Raw genomic sequence first — 27,021 nt, 5'->3', positions numbered from 1 at the left:
TAAATCAAACAGAGAAAGACATGTATCATATGACCTCACTGATAGGAGGAATTCTTAATCTCAGGAAACAAACAGGGTTGCTGGAGTGGGGGGTGGGGTGGGAGGGATGGGGTGACTGGGTGATAGACACTGGGGAGGGTATGTGCTCTGGTAAGCACTGTGAATTGTGCAAGACTGTTGAATCTCAGATCTGTACCTCTGAAACAAATAATGCAATATATGTTAAGGGAAAAAAAAAAGAAGAAGAAGAAGATAGCAGGAGGGGAAGAATGAATGGGGGGAAATTGGAGGGGGAGACGAACCATGAGAGATGATGGACTCTGAAAAACAAACTGAGGGTTCTAGAGGGGAGGGGGGTGGGAGGATGGGTTAGCCTGGTGATGGGTATTAAAGAGGGCACGTTCTGCATGGAGCACTGGGTGTTATGCACAAACAATGAATCATGGAGCACTACATCTAAAACTAATGATGTAATGTATGGTGATTAACATAACAGTAAAAAAATTAAAAAAAAAAAGACTAGTCTTTCTTTGAGACTATTCTTGATCAAAACAAGGGAAGTGGTAGAAAACATTTTATTATCCACTGATAGATAACTGCCCTCCAGTTTATCTGGTTTTAGCCTATATTTGATCTAATTTACAATTCTGCAAATCGTAAATAACTATGGAAAAAATCAATTCTGCCTCCATTTGAATTTTCAGTTCAACATGCCTTTATCCTTAGGAGTATTTTTTTCTTTTACTTTTTCGTAGAACCAGTTAAAACATCTGCTTATTCCCTCATGGGTTAAAGCCTTTATTTTTTTAAAAAGATTTTATTTATTTATTTGATAGAGTTAGCGAGAGAGGGAACACAAACATGGGGGAGCTGGAGAGGGAGAAGCAGGCTCCCCGCTGAGCAGGGAGCCTGATTTGGGGGTGGGGGGGCTCGATCCCAGGATGCTAGGATCATGACCTTAGCCGAAGGCAGACGCTTAATGACTGAGCCACCCTGGCGCCCCGGGTTAAAGGCTTTAACACATGTTCATTTAAATATCAACATATGTTCATGTAACATCTACGTGACAGTCACGATTTACCGTTTTTGAAAATTATCTTTTAACATATATAAATAATTATCATTTAAGGCAGAAAAAATATGTGCTCCACAGAGTTACAGGTAGTATACTATGGTTAGGCAGGAGGAATAATTGCTTCGGATTGAGAGAAATCAAAATAACTTTTCATAGAGGGGATGGTACTAGTACTTTGCCTTAAGGGTAAATAGAATTTTAAAACAGAATAGGAAGGCATTTCAAGTGACCGAAAGGTCTGTTAATCCTAAGGGACTCTCCTAACCCTAACGTTATTAGCCAGCACCCAGCATCTGGGACTCCCAAGGAGAGGCCAGACTCAACCTATGAGATTCATGTAGGGTCAATACCCAGTTTGGAACCAATCTCCCTATGTGTTGGCTGAATACAGTGAATCTCCCTATGTATCATTCTACCTGCCAAGACCTATGGTCCCAACTACTCAGGTGAGAAAGGGCTCCTAGCAAGCACAGGGGCATGAGGCTTGATGGTAACTAGGGTAACTGGCTCATTAATTCCGAGCAATGTGTCTTGAAATTGGCATCACAGCCTACTTCCTGTATGCCATATAGCAGAACTATACGGCAGCCTAAATAAATTCCTTATCTCCTACTGCCTCAGTAGGTCAGGTATGTAGTTATATGGATCTAATTGCATTTTACTTCCAGAGTCAAACTAAGTTTCATTAATAGCCATTAGTATACATTTCCATATTGCCAATAGACAAGAGGAAAAGGTAGGTAAGGAGTTCAGAAAATGTAATCGCTAGAAAAATACACATTTAGAAGAGCATTAACTAAGTCTCTGGGTATCCTTGTTTCCCTGTGTCAGATGACATGCCTTCATGAATGAATTTTCCAGCCTGAGCCCCTATCTGTAGGTCTATACTTACTCTATAGCCTTACTGTTACTAACTACAGATACTATAGTGTAGGCCCCTAAATGTCACTCTTCTAGACCAGTAACAAATACCTCCACCTTTTTCAGAGACCCATGTCTAGCTAACCTACCGGTTTCTATTGTGTCAGCTCATGCTCAAATCCTGCTCTACTTCAAACTCCTTACCCTTGACCTTCCATTGCTAATCTTAGTCTCAGTTCCGTTCTTTGCCTTATGCGTCTGTAGCCCCCCCTCCCAGTCTCAGCTCTGCTTCTGGTTCGCCTTCATCTACTATCCCTGGCCCAAGTTACTGGGAAAGTAAGAACAAAGTTATCTTATGGGAAAGAACACTTCCTGACCCTGAACCCTGTAAGAGCTGTATGACAGTCAGGTTTTATGTGTTGGACATTAAGTACTGATGACTGACAGAAAAAGATGGGTTGGTCAGCTCTATGGCAATTGCTTTGAACTCCTTAGAAAAAAAACCACAGTGCCCACCTATGAAAGCAGGTTAAGGCATGTCCCTCCTCCAGCTGAACCATAACCCAATCTTGATAAGGTGGGTGGAGGGTTGGATGAGGGTACCTATAGTTCTGAGCAGGAAGGATTTTAATGTAGGCATCATCTCACCTCTGGTTGAGCAATAAAGAAGGTGTGCTAATTTGCAATTTAAATGACACACCCATCCATTTGGCAACCAGGCAAACTCTTTCCTGGATTTTCCAACTTAAAAACAAAATCGGGTTTTAGTGGTATAAAAGCTCCATGTAAGATGGAACAATGAATAAAATCAAAGAACTAGATGCAAATCAAATATAAATGTCATAATAACCTAGGCATATAGAAAACTTTTTCTCTTAGGCATTAAAAGGTCAAATTGGATGTCCCTATGTTCCTATACCTACCTAGCTCACTCCCAGCTAAAGTATCTGAAGCATCAGGATTCCATGGAGTGCCAACACAGAGAAGACCTTGCCTCTTACAGTTCTTAACACATGCTAAGCACTATACTATCATATACACATGACCTCACTGCATTCTCACAACTACTCTAGGAAGTAAGCACTATTATTATTCCTATTTCGTAGATGATGAAACTAAGGCACAAAGTTTAAGTAACTTGCTTAAGGCCACACAGCTGGTATGTGGTAGAACCAGGATTTAAACTGGGACTGCGATCTCAGCCACTGTACAAATTATCCTACAGCAGTAGGGCCTTTAAAGACAAGCAAGAAAGAGCTTTGACAACAAAGAGCAATTTTTCAACTTCTGGAAGACTCTATTCAGAGGGAAGATAAGAATTATAAGTGATTTTTCCCATCCCTGAATTGAGCTATATAAATATTCTCTTACTCGCATCTCTCCCTAAGATTTCAAAGCTTCTTTCACAATCACCATTTAGTGATATTTGTCATTTGTACTCTCATGTTCTCCACGGTCTTTCATCTTTCATCTTCTCAAGTTTTGTATGCCTGGGAATTCACCCAATTATAAAACCAGGTGACTGAGAGCCTATCTGATTAGTTAGGATGTGAGCTATGTGAAGGGAACTTCCATACAGACCTGGCCTGCTGGAATGAACCTAATTTCTATTTAATCACTCCTTCCTATAGAAAGGCCACAAAACGCTGCAGCCCCTAGGTTCTGATAATAATAGATAATAACTACTATGTCAGAAGTCCCACAGCCAAGGGATACTTCTTTCATACCTAAACTTTCTATTATTTAGGGAGGGGAGGCAGAGAGAGTGAGAGGACACTTAACAATGCTAACAAGGTTCTTTCAGGCCGAAGGTTTCTAAAATAAATTGTTTTTAAGAAAATTCAAACATACTCAAAAATAGAGTGAATAGGATAATGAGACCCTGACATACCCATCATCTAGACTCACTAGTCACAAACTTTTGCTACACTTATTCCATCTCTCTCTGTTGTCTCATTTTGTTGAATTATTTTAAAGTAAATCTCAAATATAATTTTATTTCATCCCTATATACTTTAGTATCTATAGCTGTATAGATATTTTCTTATGTAATTATAATACCATCATCATACTTACCAAAATGAATAACTTAAACTCTATTCAAATTCTCTTGATTGCTTCCAAGACAGATTGTTTTTTCACATCAGGATCTAAACAAGGTCCATACATTATATTTGGTGGTTGTTAGCTCTCTAAGTCTGTCTTAATCTAGAGCTACCTCCCCATTTTAAAAAAATTAATCCATTAATTTATTAAAAGAATTATCAGTTTACTTCTGAATGACTCATCCTCCAGATTTCTGCTTTCTCATAGTATAATTTTTCCCCTCTATTTCCCATAAATGGAATCCTCACTCCTTTTCTCTTTACATACTGTCTTCATCTAAACCAGAAAACACAGACAATGATTTGAGTGGCTATCTTCTCTGTTCTCCCCAGTATGGTACACAGCACTATTCTAAGGGAATAGGAGAGAAGTTTCTTAAATACAGTGGATTCCTTAGGGCAGTGGGACTTAATTTTCTCCCAGAACCCAGATAAAAAAGGCTTAAAGTCTTGATTATATTCAGTTTCAACTTTTGGGGGACAAAAATACTTTACAGAAGGCACCGTATGCTTTGTACTACATCACACCTGGAGGCACAATATCTGCTTCTACACTTTTAGTGATGTGAGGATGAGTTACTGGGTTCAGATGATGAAAATGTCTAATAGTTTCATCCATTAATGACTGCTGTAGATTTCTGGTGGGTGGGGGTAGGGGGCGGCCAGGAACCTAAGCCAAGAATTGAGTGACAACTTCTACCAAGGGTGATCTCATCTCAGGGCCCTGAAGGGATGACGACTCGTGCAGCATAATATCAAACTGCCTTACTCAAAAGGAATCAATTTGACGTCTCCTTGGCATATGCCTCTAATCATGGTCAGTGATACTGAGAGCAAGACCAGAAATGGACCATTCATTTCTACCTTAAGACAGCTTTAAAAATCTAAGTAAAAAAAAAAGAAATTAAAATAAAAAATCTAAGTCAACATATTCAAAGTCTTTTGCCTACCAGAATGGGCCTAGCATGCCAGAAGAATATTTATCTTCCTCTGTAATATTTCCAGTCTCCTAAATCTTTTTTTCTGAGAAACATGGAAAAGCGTCCAACACAGGACACAAAGCAAATTATGCTCACTACACCTAGAGGGAAATTAAAAGAAATATTTTCCTCCAAAAACATAATCTAAATAAACACAGTATAAAGTAATACCAGATACCTCCTTTATTGCACTTTAAAAGGTTAGAAGATATGAAAGCAGCAATTTCTAGCCTCTGTGCCCAGTGGGTAGTCAATAAAGTTGTTGACAATCTCATTCCTGTCATCATAAAAGGGCTAAATAAGTAAGGGCGAGGCCTAGACAATGAAGTAATATACTAGAGCAATATAAAGAACAATGCAAGGGGGAGGACACAGAGTTTACTAGACCAAAGCAATTAGAGCAAGCTGTTTTGGTTAGACACCTAGCAAAATGTATCATGCACCAGCTTTTTTATTGCAGGAAAACTAGTACCTGAATCTCCTCTGCTACTACCATAACCCTGAAATGGCCTCTATCATACATGGGTTCCGTCTCTTGGCATGGATTCCGTAATTGATAAAGTCCCCTTCTGGGGAACAGCACAGCTGAGCGTCCCTGGGACTGTGTCCCTCTTGCTGGACATGTACCCATACTTTCCTACATCCTCCTGTTCTGCCCTCTATTCCACTGTGACCTATTCAACCTGCATCTACTCTGACAAGATCAGTGGTGGAGTCAGAGCAGAGCAGAGCAGAATGAACTTGTCCCACCCCGACCTCACCGTCCACAGGTAAAACCTACCACTAGTGTAAGCTCAGCATGAAGAGCAAATGAAATGGAAACCTTGAGTGAGGTCAAAAGTATAAAACATAATTAATAAATCCATACAATGTTAGAGCTACAGGGGAGATTACAGGTCACTTACTATAACCCTCCTATTTTATAAAACAGAATACTGTAGCCCAGAGAAATTATTTGCCTCAAATTACAGCAGCAATAAGAAAATAAAATACCAAGTAAAATGATGTTTAAAGACCTTTTGAGTAAAGATCAAAAACATTAGGTAAAACTACTAATCATATATAAATATTTGGAATTTTTAAAGGACAAATCTGTTCATCATTTAACAAACATTTACTGAGAGCCTATTATGTGCCAGATTATAGTCTTAAGAACTAGGGATGCACCACTGAATAAAAACGGGCAAAAATCCCTATCCTCATGGAGTGTACAATCCAGCAGGGAGAGAGAGAAAATGAACATTAAGTAGAATACATAGTATGTCATATAGGTAGAAATACCATGAAGGGGCAGAGAGAGGGGATAAGGAGTACCTGGGTGTGGAAGTAGTTAGGAGGGTCATATTTTTAAATAAGATGGTCCAGGAAGGCCCTTTAATAAGACACACTTGAATAAAGACTTAAAGGAGGTTAAGGAAGTTAGCCAAATATTATCTGAGGGAGAAGTATCGCCAGGCAGAGCAAACAGCAAATTAAAAAGCCCCGAAGCAAAAGTGTCCCTAGATTGTCCCAAAGAACACAAGGCTGAGCAGAATGAGCAAGAACAAAGAGCAGTAGGAGATAAAGCCTCAGAAGTGATTAGGACCATGTATGGGACCCTGATTTTATGGGGCCTTGTATGACATTACAAGGACTCTGGCTTTTCCTGAATAGCCAAAGGGGACTTTTGAGCAGAGGAGTGAAATGATCTTACTTTTTCTAAAAGGACTGCTCTGGTTGTGGTACTAACAGTCTCTAAGGGGGCAAATATAGAAACAAGAAAACCAACCAGGAGACTGCCACAATAATTCAGGCATGATGATGACTTAGATCAGGAATGCAGTGGGGCAGATACCGAAAAGGAGTTTTATTTTGAATACATTTTTCAAGATAGAGCCAACAAGAAGCGGATGTGGGTTGCATAAGAAGAGAGTGAGGGTTGACTCTATCCTTTTTTTGGCCAGTACTCCTACAAGGATGGAGTGGTCATTTGCTGAGATGGAGAAGACTAAAGGAACAGATTTTTGTTGTTCGGGAATGTGTGTATGTGTGTGTGTGGGGGGGAGACCGAAGGTTGGTTTCTGGATGTCTTAAGTTTGATTTATGCACGGAGAAAGTATACAAAATACAAGCAGACAGGGGCACCTGGGTGGCTCAGCTGGTTAAGCGTCTGGCTTCAGCTAAGGTCATGACCCCGGGATCCTGGTATTGGAGCCCTGAGTGGGGCTCCCTGCTAAGAGGGCAGTCTGCTTCTCCCTCTGCCTCTGCCCCTCCCCACCCCACCCTGCTTGTGCTCGCTTGCTCTCTCTCACTCAAATAAATATAAAATCTTTTTAAAAAACACAAGCAGACAAATTACTCAGGAAACTCTTACATTAATCCACGAGAGTGATGCTGGTGGTTTGGACCAGGCATCTGGCAGTATAAGTAACGTGAACTGGAGATATATTTTGAAGGTAGAGTTGACACGATTTCCTGAGGAAGTGATGAATGATGAAAGAGAGAGAAAGACAGAAGTCAGTGATATTTCAAGTTTCTTGGCCTCAATAAATAGATGGGACTACTATTACTTGATATGGGAAAGCATGTAGAAAGAGCAAATTTGAGGGAAATCAACAATGTGGAAATGTCAAGTAGGCAGTCAGGGTTATAACAATTTGGTTTCAGGGAGAGGTCTGGACCAGAGATATAAATGTGGGAGTTTGTAGAGAACATTTAAAACCACCAGACGAAAAGAGATCACCAAAAGAGCAAGTGTAGATGGAAAAGAAGTCCAGGGACTGAGCCCTGGGACACCCTAATATTGCAAAACTGGAGAAGAGAAAAACATCTAAGAAGCAATGGCCAGTTGAGTTGGAAGAAAAATCAAAAGCTTTGGTGTTGTAGAAGCTAGGTGATAAGGTACTTAAAAAAAAAAATGGGGTGATCAATTGTGTTTAATTCTGTTGATAGGTGAAGAGGAAGTCTGAGAATGAATGACCATGGGATTCAGCAATGTGGAGGTCATTAGTGACTCTCATTGGAGAGGTAAAGGCAAATGGTCTTATTAGAATGCATTCAAGAGAGAATGTGAGGACAGGGGGAGGAGGTACAGACAACTCAAGGAGTTTTGTCATAAAGAGAAGCAGAGAAGGTTGATGGCAGGTGAAGGAGAAAGCAGGTTAAAGAAAGGTAGCTTTCTTCTCTCTCTCTCTTTTTTTGAGTTGGTTGGTTTTAAAGATGGAAGAAATTACAGCAGCTTTATATATTTATAGGAAGACTCTAGTAGTCAAGAGGAAATTCTGATGCAGAAGACAAGGGGAAGAGACGCTGAGGCAATGTCTTTGAGTAGGTGGAAGGGAACTGGATCTAGCCGCAAGTCAGAGCAGACCTAAGACAGAATAAATAGTTTATCCATATTAACAAGAATTAAGATACACAGGTAGGTAGGTAGGTAGGTAGGTAGGTAGATATGATGGTAGGAGCTTGGGGAAGCTCCCTTTTGACTGCTTGTCTTTCAGTGATAATAGGAAGCATTGTTACCAACTGGTGAGTAATAGGGAAAACCTAGAGGAAGTTTGAGGAGAATAAAGAAATAATTATCTAGGAAAGTCTTCATTCTTATTTAGTTGCTTTTTACTTGAAATGCCTGCCATCTATCCCATTTGAAATAGTTGGTCCAAATTTAATTCTGTTTTTCCCCCCCCGAAATCAAAATCTATCTCAATCAGGCTCACTTCTTACATTCAGTTCTCTTCATTTTTATAGGTCCCTGCTCATTTAGAAAACTTAGAGAATTTGTCCTCCCAACTGTGATTTCACAAACTTGTAAATTCAGGCGAACTCTTAGATTCCAGGCTTCTTTCCAAAGTACATCCATCAATTCAAACAGGATTCACCACACTATCATCAGTAAGGGTCATGAGACTCAGGCTTCCTCCTTGGTAGCTGCTACCTAGCCTAGGATTCTCTAACCCTGCAAAAATAAATCATTAGCTCTGTTTACATATGACCAAATTACAATGTAAAAACATACTCATACTCAGGCGAGACTTACGTTCAGAGACTGAACTTAGAGGAAGAAGACTTAAAAGCTGCTTAATCCTATGTAAGATTTAATCCCATCATCATTTCACTATTAACTTGATGTCAGACAAGTCAATTCACCTATCTCAGATAAACAAACTAAAAAAATAGAACAAGCAAAAAACTTGTTGTACGAGACCAAACAAATAAGAACCAATACAACTTATCCTAGAAGAAAAAGGTTGGTCTGACATCTGAAAATCAATTAATGTAATACATCTTATTAAATAGGAAAAAAAGACAAAAAACATACAATAATCCTAATAGATGCAAAAAAACATTTCATAAAACTAAACAACTTTTCATGATAAAAACTCAACAAATTAGTAAGAGAAGGTAACTTCCCCAAACTAAAAAATTAGGGCATTCAGGAGCCCTTTATTAAAAGCCTTTACTGGGGCGCCTGGGTGGCTCAGTGGGGAAAGCATCTGACTCTTGATTTCGGCTCAGGTCATGATCTCAGGGTTGTGAGATCAAGTCCCGTATCAGGCTCTGTGCTGGGCGTGGAGCCTGCTTAAGATCCTCTCTCTCTCTATCTCCCTGTGATGCTCACCCCTCACCAGCCCCCCTGCCCTGCTCATGCACTCTCAATCTCTCAAAAAAAAAAAAAAAAAAAAAAGGCTTTATTAAAACCCACAGCTAACATCATACATAATGATGAAAGACCAAATGCTTTCCCCCTAAGATCAGAAACAAGACAAGAGTGTCACTCATCATTCCTATTCAACACGGTACTGCATGTTCTACCCAGGGCAATTAGATAAGAAAAAGGCATTCAGATAGAGAGAAAAAACTATCTCTCTCTATATAAAAAAAAATCCCAAGAAACCCCTTAAAAAACTATTAGAAGTAAAATAGAGTTCAAGAAGGTTGCAGAATACAATATACAAAAATCAATTACATTTCTATACACTTGCAATGAACAATCTGAAAATAAAATTAACAAAACAATTCTATTTAAAACAGCATCAAAAAGAATAAAATACTTTGGAATAAATTTAACAAAATAAGTACAAACTTTATGCTCTGAAAACTACAGAACATTGCTGAAAGAAATTAAAGAAGACTTAAATGAATGTAAAGATATCCTGTGTTCATGAATCACAAGGCAATAGCTCTCAAATTGATCTGTAGATTCAATGCAATCCCTATAAAAAATCTCAGCTAGCTTTTTTGCAGGAGATAATCTTAAAATTCATATGAAAAATGCAAGGGTCTCAGAAGAGCAAAACAATCTTGAAAAAGAACAAAATCAGAGGACTCATACTTCCCAACTTCATAACTTACTACAAAGCTACATTAATCAAGAGATTGGGGACACCTGGGTGGCTCAGTCAGTTAAGAGTCTGCGTCCGGCTCAGGTCATGATCGCAGGGTCCTGGCATCGAGTCCCACACCGGGCTCCCTGCTCAGCAGGGAGTCTGCTTCTCCCTCTGCCTGTCGCTTCCCTTGCTTGTGCATGCTCTCTCTCTGATAAATGAATAAATAAAATCTTAAAAAAAAAGACAGATTGTACTGATATAATGATAAACATAGATTACCAGAACAGAACTGAGAGTTCAGAAATAAACCCCTACATCAATAGTCCACTAATTTTTGACAGGAGTGTCACATCAATTCAATAGGGCAAATAATAGTTTTTCGAACAAATGGTGTTGGGACAACAGGATATCTTCATGCAAAAGAATGAAGTTGGACCCTTGTCTAACACCATACACAAAAATTAACTCATAATAAATCACAGACCTAAATGTAAGAGCTAAAACTATAAAACTCTTAGAAGAACACATAGGAGTATATTAGGATTAGGTAGTGGATTAGGTAATGGTTAAAGCAACAAAAGAAAAAGTAGATGAACTGGAGTTCATCAAAATTAAAAACTTCTGTGCTGCAAAGGAAATCATTAAAAAAGTGAAAAAACAATCTCCAGAATGGGAGAAAATCTTTGCTAACCGTATGTCTGATAAGGGGCCTGTTTGTAGAATATACTAACACTCGTAACTCAATAATCAAAAGATAAATAACCCAATTACAAAATGGGCAAAGGATCTGAAAAGATAGTTCTCCAAAGCAGATATACAAATGGCTGATAAGCACATGAAAAGATGCTCAACATTATTAGCTATTGGGAAAATGCAAATTAAAACCACAGTGAGATACCACTTCACACCCAGGGGAATGGCCATAATCGAAGAGACAGATAAGGACACATGTTGGTAAATGTGAAGAAATCTGAACCCTTATACACCATAGGTAGGAATATAAAATGGTGCAGCCACTTTGGAAAACATTTCTGTTCCTCAAAATGTTCAACAAAAAGGGGCACCTGGGTGGCTCAGTCAGTTAAGCGTCTGCCTTCGGCTCAGGTCATGATCCCAGGGTCCTGGGATTGAGCCCCAAGTCAGGCTCCCTGCTCAGCGGGGAGCCTGCTTCTCCCTCTCCCTCTGCCTGCCGCTCCCCCAGCTTGTGCTCTCTCTCTCTCTCTCTGACAGATAGATAAAGAAAATCTTAAAAAAAAAAAAAAAAAAAAGATTCAACAAAGAGCTACCATATGACCCAGCATATTCACTCCTAAGTATATGCCCAAGAGAAATGAAAACATATGTCCACAAAATAATTTGTCAATAAATATTCATCACAGCATTATTCATAATAGCCAATTAGTAGAAACAGCCCGAATGTTCAGCTGATGAATGAGTAAATAAAATGTGGTATCCATAGAGTAAAGTATTACTGGGCAACAAAAAGCAATGAAGTATTGATACATGCTACAACATGGAAAAATCTTAAAAACATTATACTAAACAGAAGATTCCAGTCACAAAAAACTATATATAAACATTTATATGAAAAGTCCAGAATAGACAAATCTACAGAGACCGAAAGTAGGCTGGTGATTGCCTAAAGCTGAGCGAGGACAGAATGGAAAGTGTATGGTATGGAATAGGTATGGAATTTTTCTTCTTAAAATTTAAAAAAAAAATTTTTTTTTTTGGTTAAAAAAAAGCCACAACTAAAACTTAACCACTGTAATTGTGTATAAGTGTACAGTTCAGTAATATTAAGTAGATTCACATTATTGTAAAATCGATCTCCAGAACTTTTTCATATTGCAAAACTGAAACTTTATCCTTTAAACAACTTCCCATTTCCTTCTCCCCCCAGACCCTGGCAGTGACTATTCTACCTTCTGTCTCTGTGAATTTGACTACTCTAGGTTCTCATGTAAGTGGCATCATACTGTATTTGTCTTTTTGTGACTTTACTTCACTCAGCAGAATGATCTTAGTGCTCATCCATATTATAGTATGTGATAGTATTTCTTTCCTTTTTAAGGCTGAATAATATTCCACTGTATATTTATATACATACCACATTTTGTTTATACATTCATCTGTTGACAGACACTGGGTTGCTTCCACTTCTCTGCTATTGTGAGTAATGTTGCCAGGAACATGGTATGCAAATATCTGTTCAAGATCCTACTTCCAATTATTTTAGATACATACCCAAAAGTGGAATTGCTGGATTACGGAGGCATCTCCTTAGAATGACAAAATTATTCTAAAATTTGACAGTGGTGATAGTTGCACAATCCTAGAATATACTAAAAACCACTGAATTGTACACTTCAAATGGGTTAATCATATGGTATATAAATTATATCTTGATAAAACTGTTAAAAAAAATACAACTCCTAAAGGCTGAATCGTGGATATAATTACTTAAAGATTTTGACTGAACTAGATTATTAATCTGGTTAAATAACCAGTCAATCTTGTCATACAGATAATTTTGGCTTTTATTTTCAATGACCTGGCTAGATGCTTAGGAGTTTTTTGAGACGTAACCTAGGTGCTTCTTCAACACTGATCCATTAGAGAAAAGTAAGAAAAAGGAATTCTCAGTATCTTTAATCCAATTCTGAACTTTTTCATATTATGTGTCAGGAAATACTGTGAGGAAATAACAAATTCATACTAATACTAACTATACTAACTGCTTGGTAGCTATGCCATTCACCAGATTTTTAAAAGATAGGGATAAATAAGGCAGGACTTGATTACTCACTTTGACGTCAGATTTACTTTTTGAAATGTCACTCACAATGATTTCACATAGAAGATGCTCCAAAGACAGAAGGTTTATTCACTTTATTTTTGCAATACAAAATTATAAAATTAAAAAGTCCTAAGTCCAATGTCACTGAATGGGGAAAGAGGTAATAAGTTAAAAAACCAGGAGAGAAAAATCTTGAGAAAAAAAATGTGCATCAAATTCAGATTGTTCTCACCTCTAATTGTCATACACAACTAGAAAAGCTATCAGCAATATAGATGGCCACTGATACTTAGAAACTCATTTCATCATCTTTTCGGCTTTATCTAGACATTTTCAATCTTGTCAAGATTCAAAGATACACTTTTAGAAAGACAAGAAATGAGATAATCTCAAAGATTTCTCATGATCTCCTCTGATCAGAGCAGAGCTAAGTAAAAAAAACCTTACTGGTCTGACTGATCATTTTTAAAACAACAGACTATACAGTTCACAGCAAAAACACAAGTTTAGAGGTCAACTTTCAATTTCAGTCCAAGCAGAGACTGAATCAATGGTTATGATCTAATTATAGAGATGGTTGTCACGTTGGGACAGTCCTTCTTTCCAGATTACACATCTTATACATTTTAACAGCTTTTCCTAAATAATCTCTCAGGGTTGATTTTAAGTGAAGATTGAAATACTAACAATTGGATTCAGATTCTCATTATAGATTTTTCAAAGTCCGTCTGTGTGCAGAAGCCAAATTATGCATGGCAACTCGAACAGTTGAGGTCCCCTCAGGGATATCACAGGAATTGATGACCGAATGTAGTGCCCGGGTATATGCTGCAAATAAAGGTTTGCACAGTGATGAATGAAGTCAGATTCTAAACTACTCACTCTCCCAACCTCCTTCCCATTAGTATTGCTTCTCTACAAGTCTCATAGTATTAACTTTGCCTATTCATTGAATAAATATTTATTGAGTACTTAGTACATGCCAAGCACTCCATGAGGACATGTTAAGTAACACTAAAGTATTTGGGTAACAGGGAATTCAGCTGGACAGAGGCCTAACTTAGATGGCCATAAAACACAAGTTCTAACTTCTTCATTTATAGGAGGACCTGGAAGCCAAGTCCCCCTACAGTGGAGTAGAAATATTTCCCCAGCATTAATGGAGACAGAAGAGAGCAGATCTCAAAAAGGATTATAACTCACTATAATTATTTTCATTGTCTCAGAGTTGTTTTGTAAAGGAGTTATAACAATCTCTGATATACAGTAAACACTCAATAAATGCTAACTTACTATAATCACTACATTTATTGTTTGGTGGTTTTTTTGTTTTGTTTTGTTTTGTTTTTTAATTGCCACCAGACCCCAACCATTCCTTTAAGAAGCTTACCTCTATGGTTTTTATAGAAAATACAATTGTTGGCACAGGTATCAGGATGAGCATCCCAAAAATCAGGACCACAGCAGCATAGTGGAGGTAAAGTAATGTTATACAGCCTCATTTTCTCCTGGATCTGGGCTCGCAGAGCTTCAATATATCTATAAAGATACAATATGATCAGGCAAAGTTAACCACTAGGAAGAGAATGAGCATGAGTCCTTATTTGACTACCAGCTTTAACCGTTAAAACTATTTCACATCTCCGTGCCTCAACTCTTCCTCTTTGTAATGGGAAACAGCACAGGGGGAAATACAGTGCTATTCCTCTAGAGCCAGGACTTTATGCAGAATTTTTCAAAATACCTTTGGCATTCCTTTTCTCTCTGTTGTTGTTTTTCTCTGGCTCCTTTTAGTTCCTCAAGTTTTAGCTGGGCTAGTATGTCACTCATCTTCTCCCCTGAATATAGCTCTTCATGAAAGTTCATTCTTAGTATCCTCTGCTCTTCAGCATAACGTTGCCGTTCTTTCTTTTTTTTAATTCTGAGAATAAAATCGTAATGGTTAGGAATTTCATAAAATCATTATTTAGAATTAGCTTCTAGACCCAAATAATTCAAGGAATTCCCAGAAATAAGAGAGTCAGGAAATCAGTTTAACACCCCTAGAATAGCCTCAAAAATCCCTGCTGGCTGACTGGAGTTTATTCTACAGCTCACAGAAATATACAGCCTCTCAAATGGCAAGGACCACTGGTTACAGATACAAAGGTTTCGCTGTAAGAATCCAAGTACAAAAGCTTTCTTACCTTAGACAACCAAATAAATAGATAAATCACCCAACCAACCAACCAGACAAAATACAAAAACAATGGGTTTTATGACTCTGGACATCAGGCAATGAGAAACCGTGATTCTTGACAGATGGTAAACAAATGAAGTGAGCCCTATTAACTGCCCCAGCCTACTGCCTTGTAAGTTTCCATGCAGGAGCACAAGGTAGGAGTACTGAGGTAGAGCCTGATAGACTCCCTAAGTTAAGAAGACAGGGCTGAAGGTCCAGGGACACAAAGGCAACTAGAGCTCGTAGAGGGAATACCAGAGAGCAGAGAGCTATTCAAGAGCGAAAACCTGGAGATCCACAGAGGGTCTCCTTCTGATACACAGCAGAGTACTGTGTACCTATTTGAGGAAATAACCTGAGGCTAGGGACAGAATCATCAAAATGGGTAACAAGGAACAGTGCCTTATGCTCACACAGAGCTGGGAATAGTGCCTGTTCCCACCAATCAAACTTGAAAAACTCATAACACACGGGGCATTGGGTAGAGTTTCCAGGGTGATCTTATCTCCACAGTGGGGAATAATGATTAGTCTTTAACTGAGCACTGTTCCAGACACAACCTAATAAATTATAAAAGCAAAGCCCCAAAGTAATATAACTGTACCCCAAAAGCTCAGAAAAATTTGTAAGAACACAAAGCTACCCAGCAACCAACAAGGTAAAATTCACAATGTTTGACATCTAATCAAAGATTACCAAGGATGCAAAGAAGCAGGAAAACATACTCATAATGAAGAGACTAACCAATCAAAACCAACCTAGAACTGAGTTATTAGAATTAGCACAGGAAAACATTTGAACAGTTATTATGTCTACATTTTATATGTTCAAATAGTTAAGATATAAAAAAGACAAATCAAACTTCTTGAGATGAAAACTACAATTTCTGAAATGAAAAATACACTGGAGAACAAACCTATATCTAATGGAATCAATAACTAATAACCTTTCAAAACAGAAAGCACCAGGCCCACATGGGTTTACCAAATCATCATGGAAGAAATTATACCAATTCTCTACAATCTTCTTTCAGAGGACAGAAACAGAATATTTCTTAACTCATTCTATGAGGCCAGCACTACCCTAATACCAAAACCAGACAAAGATATTACAGGGAAAGAAAACTAGAGGGGCATCTGGGTGGTTCAGTCAGTTAAGCATCCACCTTCAGCTCAGGACATGATCTCAGAGTCCTGGGATCAAGCCCCACGTTGGGCTCCCTGCTTGGAAGGGAGTCTGCCTGTCCCTCTCTCTCTGCCCTCCTCCTGCTTATGCTCTCTCTGTCTCTCTCTCAAATAAATAAAAAAAATATTAAAAAACAACAACTAGAGACCAATATTTCTCATGAACACAGAGACAAAAATTCTCAAAAATGTTAGCACATCAAAACCAACAATGTATAAAAAGAATTATATGCCAAGACCAAGTGGGATTTATCCCAGGAATGCAAGGCTAGTTCAACATAGAAAAAAAAAAAATCAATGTAATCTATCACATCAACAGGCTAAATAAGAAAAATCACATGACCCTATAAATATATGTAGAAAAAGCATTTGACAAAATCCAACACCATTTATGATATTCCTGGTAAACTAGAAATAAAAGGAACTTCCTAAACTTGATAAAGAGTATCTACGGGCGCCTGGGTGGCTCAGTTGGTTAAGCGACTGCCTTCGGCTCAGGTCATGATCCTGGAGTCCCGGGATCGAGTCCCGCATCGGGCTCCCTGCTCGGCAGGGAGTCTGCTTCTCCCTCTGACCCTCCTCCCTCTCATGCTCTCTGTCTCTCATTCTCTCTGTCTCAAATAAATAAATAAAATCTTTAAAAAAAAAAAAAAGAGTATCTACAAAAAACCTACAGCTAACATCATACTCAAAGGTGAGAAACTAGACACTTGCCCACTAGGATCAAGAATAAGGCAAGATTGTCTCCTCATCACTCCTTTTCAACATGGTACTGAAAGTCTTAGATAATGCAATAAGCCAAAAAGCAAATAAAAGATAAACAAATTGGGAAGGAAAATAAAGCTGTGTTTGTTTCCAGATGATCTGACAGTCTATGTTCTTCCCAACCTGATTTATAGAATCAATGCAATCCCCCCAAAATCCCAAGAAGTTATTTTGTAGATAGTGACAAAGTTATTCTAAAGTTTATATGGTGAGGCAAAATTCCCAGAATAGCTAAGATAATATTGAGGGGAAAAAAACAAAGTTAGAAGATACATTCTACTCAACTTCAAGACTTATTACAAAGCTACAGTAATCGAGACAGTATGGTATTGGTGAGAGAATAGACAAATAGAATAGGATGGAACAGAGAGCCCAGAAATAGACCCATCTTAATAGAGTCACTGATCTTTGACAAAAAAGCAAAGGCTATGCAATGGCACAAAGACACTCTCTTCAACAAATGGTGCGGGAACAACTGAATATTCATGGGCAAAAAATGAATCTAGACATAGACCTTACAGCCACAAAATTAACTCAAAACGGGTCACAGAATTAACTATAAAATACAAAACTACAAAACTCCTAGAAGATAACTTAGGAGAAAATCTACATGATCTTCGGTATGGTGATGACATTTTAGATACATTCCAAAGGCATGATCCATAAAAGAAACAACTGACAAGCTAGACTCCATTAAAATCAGAAACTTCTGCTCTGCAAAAGGCACTGTAAAAAGAGTGAGAAGACAAGCCACAGACTGGTGGAAAATATTTGCAAAAGATATCTGAGAAAAGACTATTAAGCAAATATACAAAGAACTCTTATAACTCAACAATAAGAAAACAAACCTGATTTAAATATGAGCCAAAGACCTGAACGGACACCTCAGCAAAGAATATACAGAGTTGACCTTGAACAACACTAGTTTGAGCTGCATGGATCCACTTACATGTGGATTTTTTTTTTTTTTAAGATTTTATTTATTTATTTGAGAGAGAGAATGAGATAGAGAGAGCATGAGAGGGAGGAGGGTCAGAGGGAGAAGCAGACTCCCTGCTGAGCAGGGAGCCCGATGTGGGACTCGATCCCAGGACTCCAGGATCATGACCTGAGCCGAAGGCAGTCGCTTAACCAACTGAGCCACCCAGGCGCCCACATGTGGATTTTTTTAATAAAGATTTTATTTATTTATTTGACAGAGAAATACAGAGCACAAGTAGGCAGAGAGGCAGGCAGAGGGAGAGGGAGAAGCAGACTCCCCACTGAGCAGGGAGCCCAATGCGGGGTTCAATCCCAGGACCCTGGGATCATGACCTGAGCCGAAGGCAGCCACTTAACCGACTGAGCCACCCAGGCGCCCTGGATTTTTTTATAGTACAGTACTGTAAATGTATTTTTTGTTTCTTATGATTTCCTTAATAACATTTTCTTTTCTCTAGTTTATTTTATTGTAAGAATATGGTATATAATACATATACCATACAAAACATGTGTTAATCAACTGTACGTTATTGTGAAGGCTTCTAGTCAACAACAGACTGTAAGTAGTTAAGTTTGGGGAGAGTCAAAAGTTACAGGTGGATTTCAACAGAACGGACTATCACTGCCCCTAACTCCCATGTTTTTCAAAGGTCATATGATTATGGGATCATGCCCTCGTGATGAGTGAGTGAATTATTGAATGGTGAGGTTACCCTCTGATGATCATTAATATGGAAAACAAATATCTTCATATCTTTTGCCCAGAGAGGTCTGTACATTTACCTCTTCCCCAGACATCCTTGTCACCAACTTCCCAATAATGTTCCTTTCAAGTCTCTGACCATCCAGCCAAACCACTGACCACAGCCCATGGATCAACACCAACTCTTACCTCTGTATAAGCATAAGAGTTTAGGTTGAGCGAACAGTAATGGATCTTAGATCACCAAAACAGAGTCATAATGGCCCTTCAATCAATTCCCAGACTTGAGGCAATTTACAGACCAAGACCTCTTGAATGAAGTGGAATCCAGGTCCCTTTGAGGAAGGACCTTGCTATACTGTAAAAATTTTACTGTTAATCTTTCACTCAGTCTTCCCCAAAGGGACCATGATCTACTAGCCAGATGCCATAGGTCTGTATGAGTCAGACTACTGGGATTATGGTTTTGGCTTAGCTGTCCAGTTATGGTAACCACACCCCTCTTGTCCTGCCACTCCGGAATCCCACTATCCCTACTGCACCAGGGATCCCAGTTTGGTGGCTGCAGTTCCTACAGTAATGTTTGACCTACAGAGAAGAGTGACCACAGAGCTCTTCAAGGATGCTGAGGCTCCCCTCACAAATTTCTCACAGTGGTGATAAAAGGTGTGCCCTCTTGACCCTCCCGGATTTGGTGAACAGGTCTTACATGATAAGTCCACTCTAACATACCAATCTCCCTAAGCTTTTGGATACCTTCCTCTATATTATACCAAAGCAGTTCTAGCATTTAACTTCATTTTGTGTAGGCTACCTTTGGGTCCATGGTTTAGTCAACCAACCAAACTGTTAAAGACTTCTAACCCCTCAATCCCAAACACTGGATTTGGAGTCTCTACTGAGTGGGCCCATACCAATAAATTCTGTCTGATCCAACTTTATATTCCATCCACCATGATCCCAACCTTTTATGACCCAGTCTACACATACCCCCCAAATTTCTCTATATATAAATTGGAAAATAGTTTTTTTTGGAGTGTAGTATATCTCCTCATAGGTCACACTTTGTATCTCACTTGGGGCCTGCTGGGACTTGAATCTAGTTACAGGTTGAGAAACTAAGAGTGCTGGTAGTGGTAGCAAATTAACACAGGCCCAAACCAGGGCAGAGGCTACGGGGATGGGTAGGAGGGTGTGATGGTTAATTTTATGTGTCAACTTGGTTTCAAGGACCATGGGGTGCACATTATTCTGGGTGCCTCTGTGAAGATGTTTTTGAATGAGATTAACATTTATTTAATTTTTTTAAAGATTTTATTTATTTGACAGACAGAGACAGTGAGAGAGGGAACACAAGCACGGGGAGTGGGAGAGGGAGAAGCAGGCTTCCCGCAGAGCAGGGGGCCCGATGCAGGGCTGGATCCCAGGACCCTGGGATCATGACCTGAACCTAAGGCAGACACGCTTAAGGACTGAGCCACCCAGGAACCCCTGAATGAGATTAACATTTAAATCAGTAGACTACCTAGAGCAGATTGCCCACCCTAATGTGGGTGGGCCATGTCCAATTTAAGGACTGAATAGAACAAAAAGGCTGACCCTCCCAAGAGTAAGAGGGAACTGCTCCGGACCCTGACTGCCTGGAGCTAAGACATTAGTCTTTTCCTGCCTTTACACTCAAACTGAAACATTGGCTCTTCCTGAGTATTAAGCCTGCCAGCCTTTGTTTTTTTAGTTTATTTACTTACTTTTAAGTAATCTCTGCACCCAACATGGGGTTCAAACTCATAACCCTGAGTTCAAGAGTCACATGCTCTACCAACTGAGCCAGCCAGGCACCCCGAGCCTGCCAGCCTTTGAATGGAAACTACACCATCAGCTCTCCTGGTCCTGACTGCAACTAAACCATAAATTCTCCTGGGTCTCTAGCTTGCAGATCTTGGAATCTTGCCAGTCTCAGTAATAGTGTGAACCAAATCCTTACAATAAAGCATAAACACACACACACACACACAGTGTATATGTACACATGCAGCATATATGTATACATGTATAAAAAGTACACACATACACACACACACACATTATCAGTTCTGTTTCTCTGGAGAACCCTGACTAAAACAGAGGGAAAGAATGAGAGAGACATTAGAAGAAAGAATGAATAAGTCTTAGCAACTGATGAAATACAGATTTGGAGGACAGGGGAAAGAGACAAGAAGACTCAGCCAGAGGATAGTGTGCTTGAGATAAGTAAGTGAAGAGGATGAACAGGTTTGGAGAAGAAGACAGTGCATCTGATTTACCCAGCCTGAGTTTGAAAGGCATGGGATACACCCAGAGGCAGATGTATAGGTTCCTGGAGGGAAGTTAGGACTAGTTCTTGGAAAATACGTCTAGTCATGAGAAAATAATGGGAGTCATCTCTACATAGACTTGAAATTTTAGAGTGAATGAGACCATGTAGATTATTTCAAAGATCCTAACCAGCTCTGACTCTCTATGATGAGTCTGAATTCTGGCATTATAACTGTCCCAGTTCCAATATTCTTAAAGGTAACTTGGACCTAAGCCTTTTAAAACTGAGACAGAGGTCAGTTAAAGGCAGATCAGAGCAGTACTGACAGAATGCTAAAGGGCAGGCAGGCAACTGTCAGAGGCCCAAGCCTAACTGAGGTGGTTCACTGATGTCTTGGCTAGTCCAGCCATGGGGTCTATAGATGCTGTTCTTGGTCTATCGGATTTTTCATCAGCCCAATTCAATAACCATCCATAGGTGGACAGTTTATAATTTCCCAAAAGGGAAGCATCAGCTGGAATCTTCAAAGCAAAGCCACACAAAGTTTTGCTGCTTTGCTGGCCTGGACAAACTCGTTGCGTGACACACATCTCTGGGACGCACAGTTTCTGGAGGCACATTTTCTGTGGCTGCTAATGAATTTCGAGCTGAGTGGGAAGGGGGAGTGAAACAGCAGAGCTTCAAAAATGATTCTCCACTGAGCAAAGCTAAAAAGAAACCTACACTGACATAGTAGATTTGCATGAAAATAGTCTTTTCACTCTTTGTAAACCGCCATAAATATGGAGGCGCAGGGACGGGTTCGAACCCGCGGCAGGAGCCAGCAGGAGTTTCCCCTCTGGCGCACTATGTTGCCTGCTGGGGCACCTCTGCAGCTATTCTGCTGACGCCCAGGGCAACTGAAAGCCCAACGTGTTTCCTTCTCACCACCTCCTCCACCCCCTGCTGGGAGCTTTCCTGCCATTTTGCCTTTCCAGAAGGAACGACGTGGCTCGGGACAGCGTAGACGGCTCGTCCTGAACAGAAGGGCAGGGAAAACCAGTGGAGAGGATGCGAAAGGGCTCGGTAAACCTGGGAGAGATACTGGGGTGCCAAGAGCACAGCTGCCCCGCTAGAGAAGTGTTGCTTAGAACGCACTCCCTCTTCTTGCAGGGCAGGAACACCTCAGACAGGAGTGCCTCCGTTCTCGATGGAGCTCCCTACAGCTGAGACCCGCTGCTTCTGAACAGCTAAGGCAAGGTGGAAAGGAAGGGATTTTCCTCCAGGAAACCAAGGACTTCTGTTTCCATTACACAGCTGGTGTTATTATCATGCTGTGTGACCAAGGAAAGTCTCACTCTTTCCACCGGTAGTTTCTTCCTCTGTGGATAAGAATAATCCGCTTCTCTGGAGCCTGGACGTGCAGTTACTAAGTGCAGAAGGAATGAGTAAATATTCACCGAACTCCAGAACACCATTAGGTAGGTGAAAGGCTTACAAGGGAAACTGGGCAAAAGTGTTATTTTGCCCTCCAGTAATTCCCCTGGCTTCCTTCAGAGCTGTAGGGGAAACTGGGCAAAAATGTTATTTTGCTCTCCAGTAATTCCCCTGGCTTCCTTCAGCACTGTGTGGCATTAAGACTGGGCCACAGACTTGGGAGCCGAATGCCTGGACACCTGCTTGCTCTACCTTACTATGTGCCTGGAACACACTGTTCCCCAGGGGGCCTGCCACCAGATGGACACCTGAGTTCTCCCCCAGATCTTCAGGAGAGCTCAGAGATTAACCCATCCCATTTCTTCTTACTATACAACTGATCACCTGGGGGACCCTATAAAAAGTTAGCAGTCCCCTGCCTCACCCAGACCATTGAATAAGGATCTGAGGGCGGGCCCCTGCTTAGGTACAGTTTAGAAAGTTCCCCAGGTGGATTCAAATGTGCACTCAAAGCTGAAATCATTTAACCCATCATCATTTACAGCTCTCAGCAGAGAGGCTCGGGTCCAGGCACTGGCCTAAACACTCTGGTAGTCAGCAGCACAGATGGAATTGGACCTCAAAGTTCGTGAACCCCAATCCCTGAAAAGTACCTAGAAGTGACTTATGGAATCTCTATGTCTCCCATCTATGGAAACTCTTGGATTTCCTCAATAAAAATCATCCCAGATCCCAAAATAGCAAGGGAGAGACACTTCCACAGGGGGAGGGCAGGTGGACCACACACTGACTGACTTTCTGAGAGTCACCTACCCCTTGGCAATCTCATTAATCACAGGCCCTACTATCAAGCTGCTATCAACTACAAGACCCCTAATTTAAACTTTAGCTTTGCTAGAACGGACAACTGATGGGAAGTAGCCACAGAAAGTCACATATAACATGAAAATCTGCTCCCGTGTCAGCTCACTTATCGTCTGAGAGGGATGGCTGTTGGTTGCCTCCCTGCCTAGGCCCACATGGTTGAGGCCATTTCCCTTTCCAGCAGCCCAGGAAGTTCCATGAGGCCCATCGCAGTCTGTGAGTTCAGAGCCAAGGCGAAAGGCCAGGAATCAGACTAAGGTTCGTCTTCTATGTTCAAGCTTCCTTTCCTGCTGATATGAAAGGGCCACCCTCCCTCCAGCCCCACATCTCCTGCGGCTGTCTCCCTCACTGGTCCCCTCCCCCACTGTAGGAACTGCACTGAAAGCAAGTAGCAGAGGGGTGGTTTTGCTATCCTGCTTCATCTTTTCCTGGCTCAGAGACCCAAGAATTCAGTCACAACAGAAAGAATTGCTGGACCTATAGTCAGCAGGTCTGGATTCTGGTTGTGAGTGTTTGATTGACTTGCTACAAGATCTTGGGTCTATCCTTTAATTCCTCTGAGCTTTTGGCACCTCAACTTAAAAATAGGGATCCAGAACCCCGCTCTGTCTGCCTCTCAGGGTTGTGACAAAGATCAGTCTCCTTAATGTACATGAAGGATCTTTGTAAGCTGTAGAGATTGCTTGGGGTGGGGAGGGCTTTATTACTAGGGAATTGAGACTTGCAAAGGAGTACAAATAAAAGGATTGATTTTTCAGAGAAGTAGAATATTCTGTCCAAACCACTTTGGAGTTGAGAAATAGCTCCAAGGTATCCTTGCCTAGGTTTTGCCCAGCAAAACATTCCTGGTATTTATGGGCTCCCTAAGGGCGCACAATGGGGCTTACCGACGGAGGCCTCAGCATAGACCTTGTCCTCTCCTGGGTGGCAGAAATTAAATTAGTTGGAGGAAAAAAAGAAACTACCAAACAAATGTCTCCAACTATACAATACATATATATTCATTGTAGCTAAGTAGGTATTACAGGTATATATAATACATACACAACAAAAAGAAGAACATAACTCCATTTCATATAACTTTTCCAGTGACACTTATCAATATGTGTCCCAAACCATGTTGGGCATTGCTGTAGGCAGAGTATAGAAAGAAACCACCCCCAGTGTTACAACTGAGGTGAAAGACTGCTTGGTGATTGAGGGGAGAGGGGGTCAGGAAGGATTTGAGGAGGGAGTGACATGTGATGAGGCAGAGAAGGGGAACTAGGAGAACAAGCCAATCAGGAAATCATATGACAAATGGAAACTCTAGAGCATATTATGATCAAGTCACAATAGCTACTGCTTATTGAGGAGTGGCTATGTGTGGGCACTGTGCTAAATGCTTTATATACAGTGTATCACTTGCTTCTCCTGGTTAACTCCATGAAGTAGGTATTTTTATTCCCATTCTGCATATGAAAAAAAGCTGGACTTCAGATGGTCACAAAGTAGGAAGCAGCAGGAACAAGATTCAGACACCGGTCTTACTCACACCCTCTCCCGTCCCTCAGTCCTTGCTCTCATGTCGTCCAGCATGAACGGAATTCATTGCTCAGGGGCGATAGGCAGGATTCAGACACCGGTCTGACTCACACCCTCTCCCGCCCCTCAGTCCTTGCTCTCACGTCGTCCAGCATGAACGGAATTCATTGCTCAGGAGCAATAGGCATACTGGGAGAAAAGACAGGATGAAGACAAATCATGTAATGTTTTGTTTATGCATTCTGAGATGACTTTATTGAACACAGGGGCTGGGGAGGGGAGCCACAGGAGGGGAAGGAGGGGGAAGAACAAGATTAGAACTGTGCACTGAGATCACTCCAGTGGCCATAGGGAGAGCGGTCTAGAGACCACTTAAGAGGCTGTGGCCACGATTCAGGCTTGGGGTATGAAAATCACAGCTTGCCATCAAGCTTTGCCACTTGAGAGCGTGGTGCCGGGAATGGCAGCCTCCTCGTCACCTTGAGCTTGTTAGAAATGCAGACTCTTGAGCCCCACCCAGACATACTGAATCAGAATCTGTATTCTAGCATGATGCCCAGCTCACGCTATTGCACACTGAAATCTGACCACACTGCCATTAAGGACAGACGCTCTGCCTGGCGGTGACAGGAGGGGGACACAGACACTCCTCCTAGAGGTGCACAGCTTTGAATGGCAGATACCTCTGAGAATCTGAGGAGAGCCAAGGACCTTGCCCCAGAAAAAAGTGTTGATGCATACCAACATCAGCCTACCACTTTAAGGGCTTCACAGAGCCCTGACGACCATGAACCACTGCTGGGTCTGTAAGAAATCCCTGAATCTTAATTCACTAATAACTTAGTTGGGGAGGAGTGGTATGGAGTTTATAGTTTAAAAAAAAAAAAAATCAAGTCTGAAGCCATAGACTATCATTTTAGAGAACTCTTCAGAGCCTGGACCGGGCTTTGGTCACTGCAGCCAGGGCCAAGACTCTGTTCCCATTTCCCCCTCCCCTCCTGCACTGTTCTCCAAATCCCCTGATGACTGGAGCAGACCCCCTGGCACTACAATACAAGGCCCACCCTGGCCTCCTTGAGCTGGACCTGACCTGCCTGCCTTTCTTTGGTCCCAGAAAAGTCAAAATTAGCCTCACTTTTATTCCTTTTCTTCAGTGCCTCTACCTTGTATCTCAGGAAAGGATTATTATGCTCTGGGGACTCTCTCTCGTGGGATGTGGGGAAGGTGATGAGTGAAAAGGAAAATGGTCTTTGACAAACTGGTTCAACTCAGACTATCACATGACCTTCCAGTAACTGCCCACCACTGCTTCAGGAAGGCTCCTGTTTCAGCTCCCAAATATTAGCCCAATAGGAGGCCAAGGAAGGTTGGGGAGTGGTCAGAGGTTTGAAAGCATGACCACACGAGCAAAGGACTTCTTTTGGTAGCCTTCTAACATTGTATTGGAAATGGTGATACCCCAGAGGCTCTTGTCCCATGACTTGAGTTCTTTGGGGGTCAGGAGACATGTTAGGGTCACTGCCAGGATACAGAGAAGTGGGAGCGACTCCCAAGGTGCGGGCTCTGGAGGCAGCAGCATTTGAGATTGGTTTGATTCCACAATTACCTACTTCCTGGCTGGATAGGCTTTCCTTGCTGACTGTTCTGGGACCAGATGGAAATATTCTTTCACCTCTCACAATGAGCACTGCTAGAAAAACAAAACCATGCACAATGAGCCAGGGGAGCAAATGTGATGTGAATTGTCAGAGCTAAAGGTTTCACAGAAAGAACTCAAGGTGTAATCAGGCATTTGCCTTATACAACTTCTCAAAAATTCCAGAGAGAGCTCCCACTGACCTCATTCAGGCTTGTTCAGCCTGACATCCCTGGACATTTGGGAAATGAAACCGGTGGTGACGGCAGCAGGTGAGAATGCTTTCCTGACGGGGAGGACGTTT

General features: G+C 40.9%; 1 protein-coding gene across 1 annotated transcript in view; it reads right to left on the bottom strand.

Moving 5' to 3' along the window:
• Window positions 1-13,191: 13,191 nt before the first annotated feature.
• Window positions 13,192-27,021, bottom strand: part of CCDC15 (coiled-coil domain containing 15) — an 82,587-nt gene continuing 68,757 nt past the window's right edge. Inside the window, exons 18-20 of the mRNA XM_035009441.1 lie at window positions 14,872-15,048; window positions 14,518-14,666; window positions 13,192-13,955 (exon numbers count right to left, since the gene is read on the bottom strand). Of these exons, the coding sequence (XP_034865332.1) occupies window positions 13,834-13,955; window positions 14,518-14,666; window positions 14,872-15,048 (448 nt within the window). The 3' untranslated portion in view covers window positions 13,192-13,833. The remainder of the gene's footprint in view (window positions 13,956-14,517; window positions 14,667-14,871; window positions 15,049-27,021) is intronic.

Source organism: Mirounga leonina, unplaced genomic scaffold (assembly GCF_011800145.1).
Source record: "Mirounga leonina isolate KUSES-001 unplaced genomic scaffold, KU_Mleo_1.0 Mir_153, whole genome shotgun sequence".
Taxonomy (NCBI): domain Eukaryota; kingdom Metazoa; phylum Chordata; class Mammalia; order Carnivora; family Phocidae; genus Mirounga; species Mirounga leonina.
This window is presented reverse-complemented; position numbering and strand designations above follow the sequence as displayed.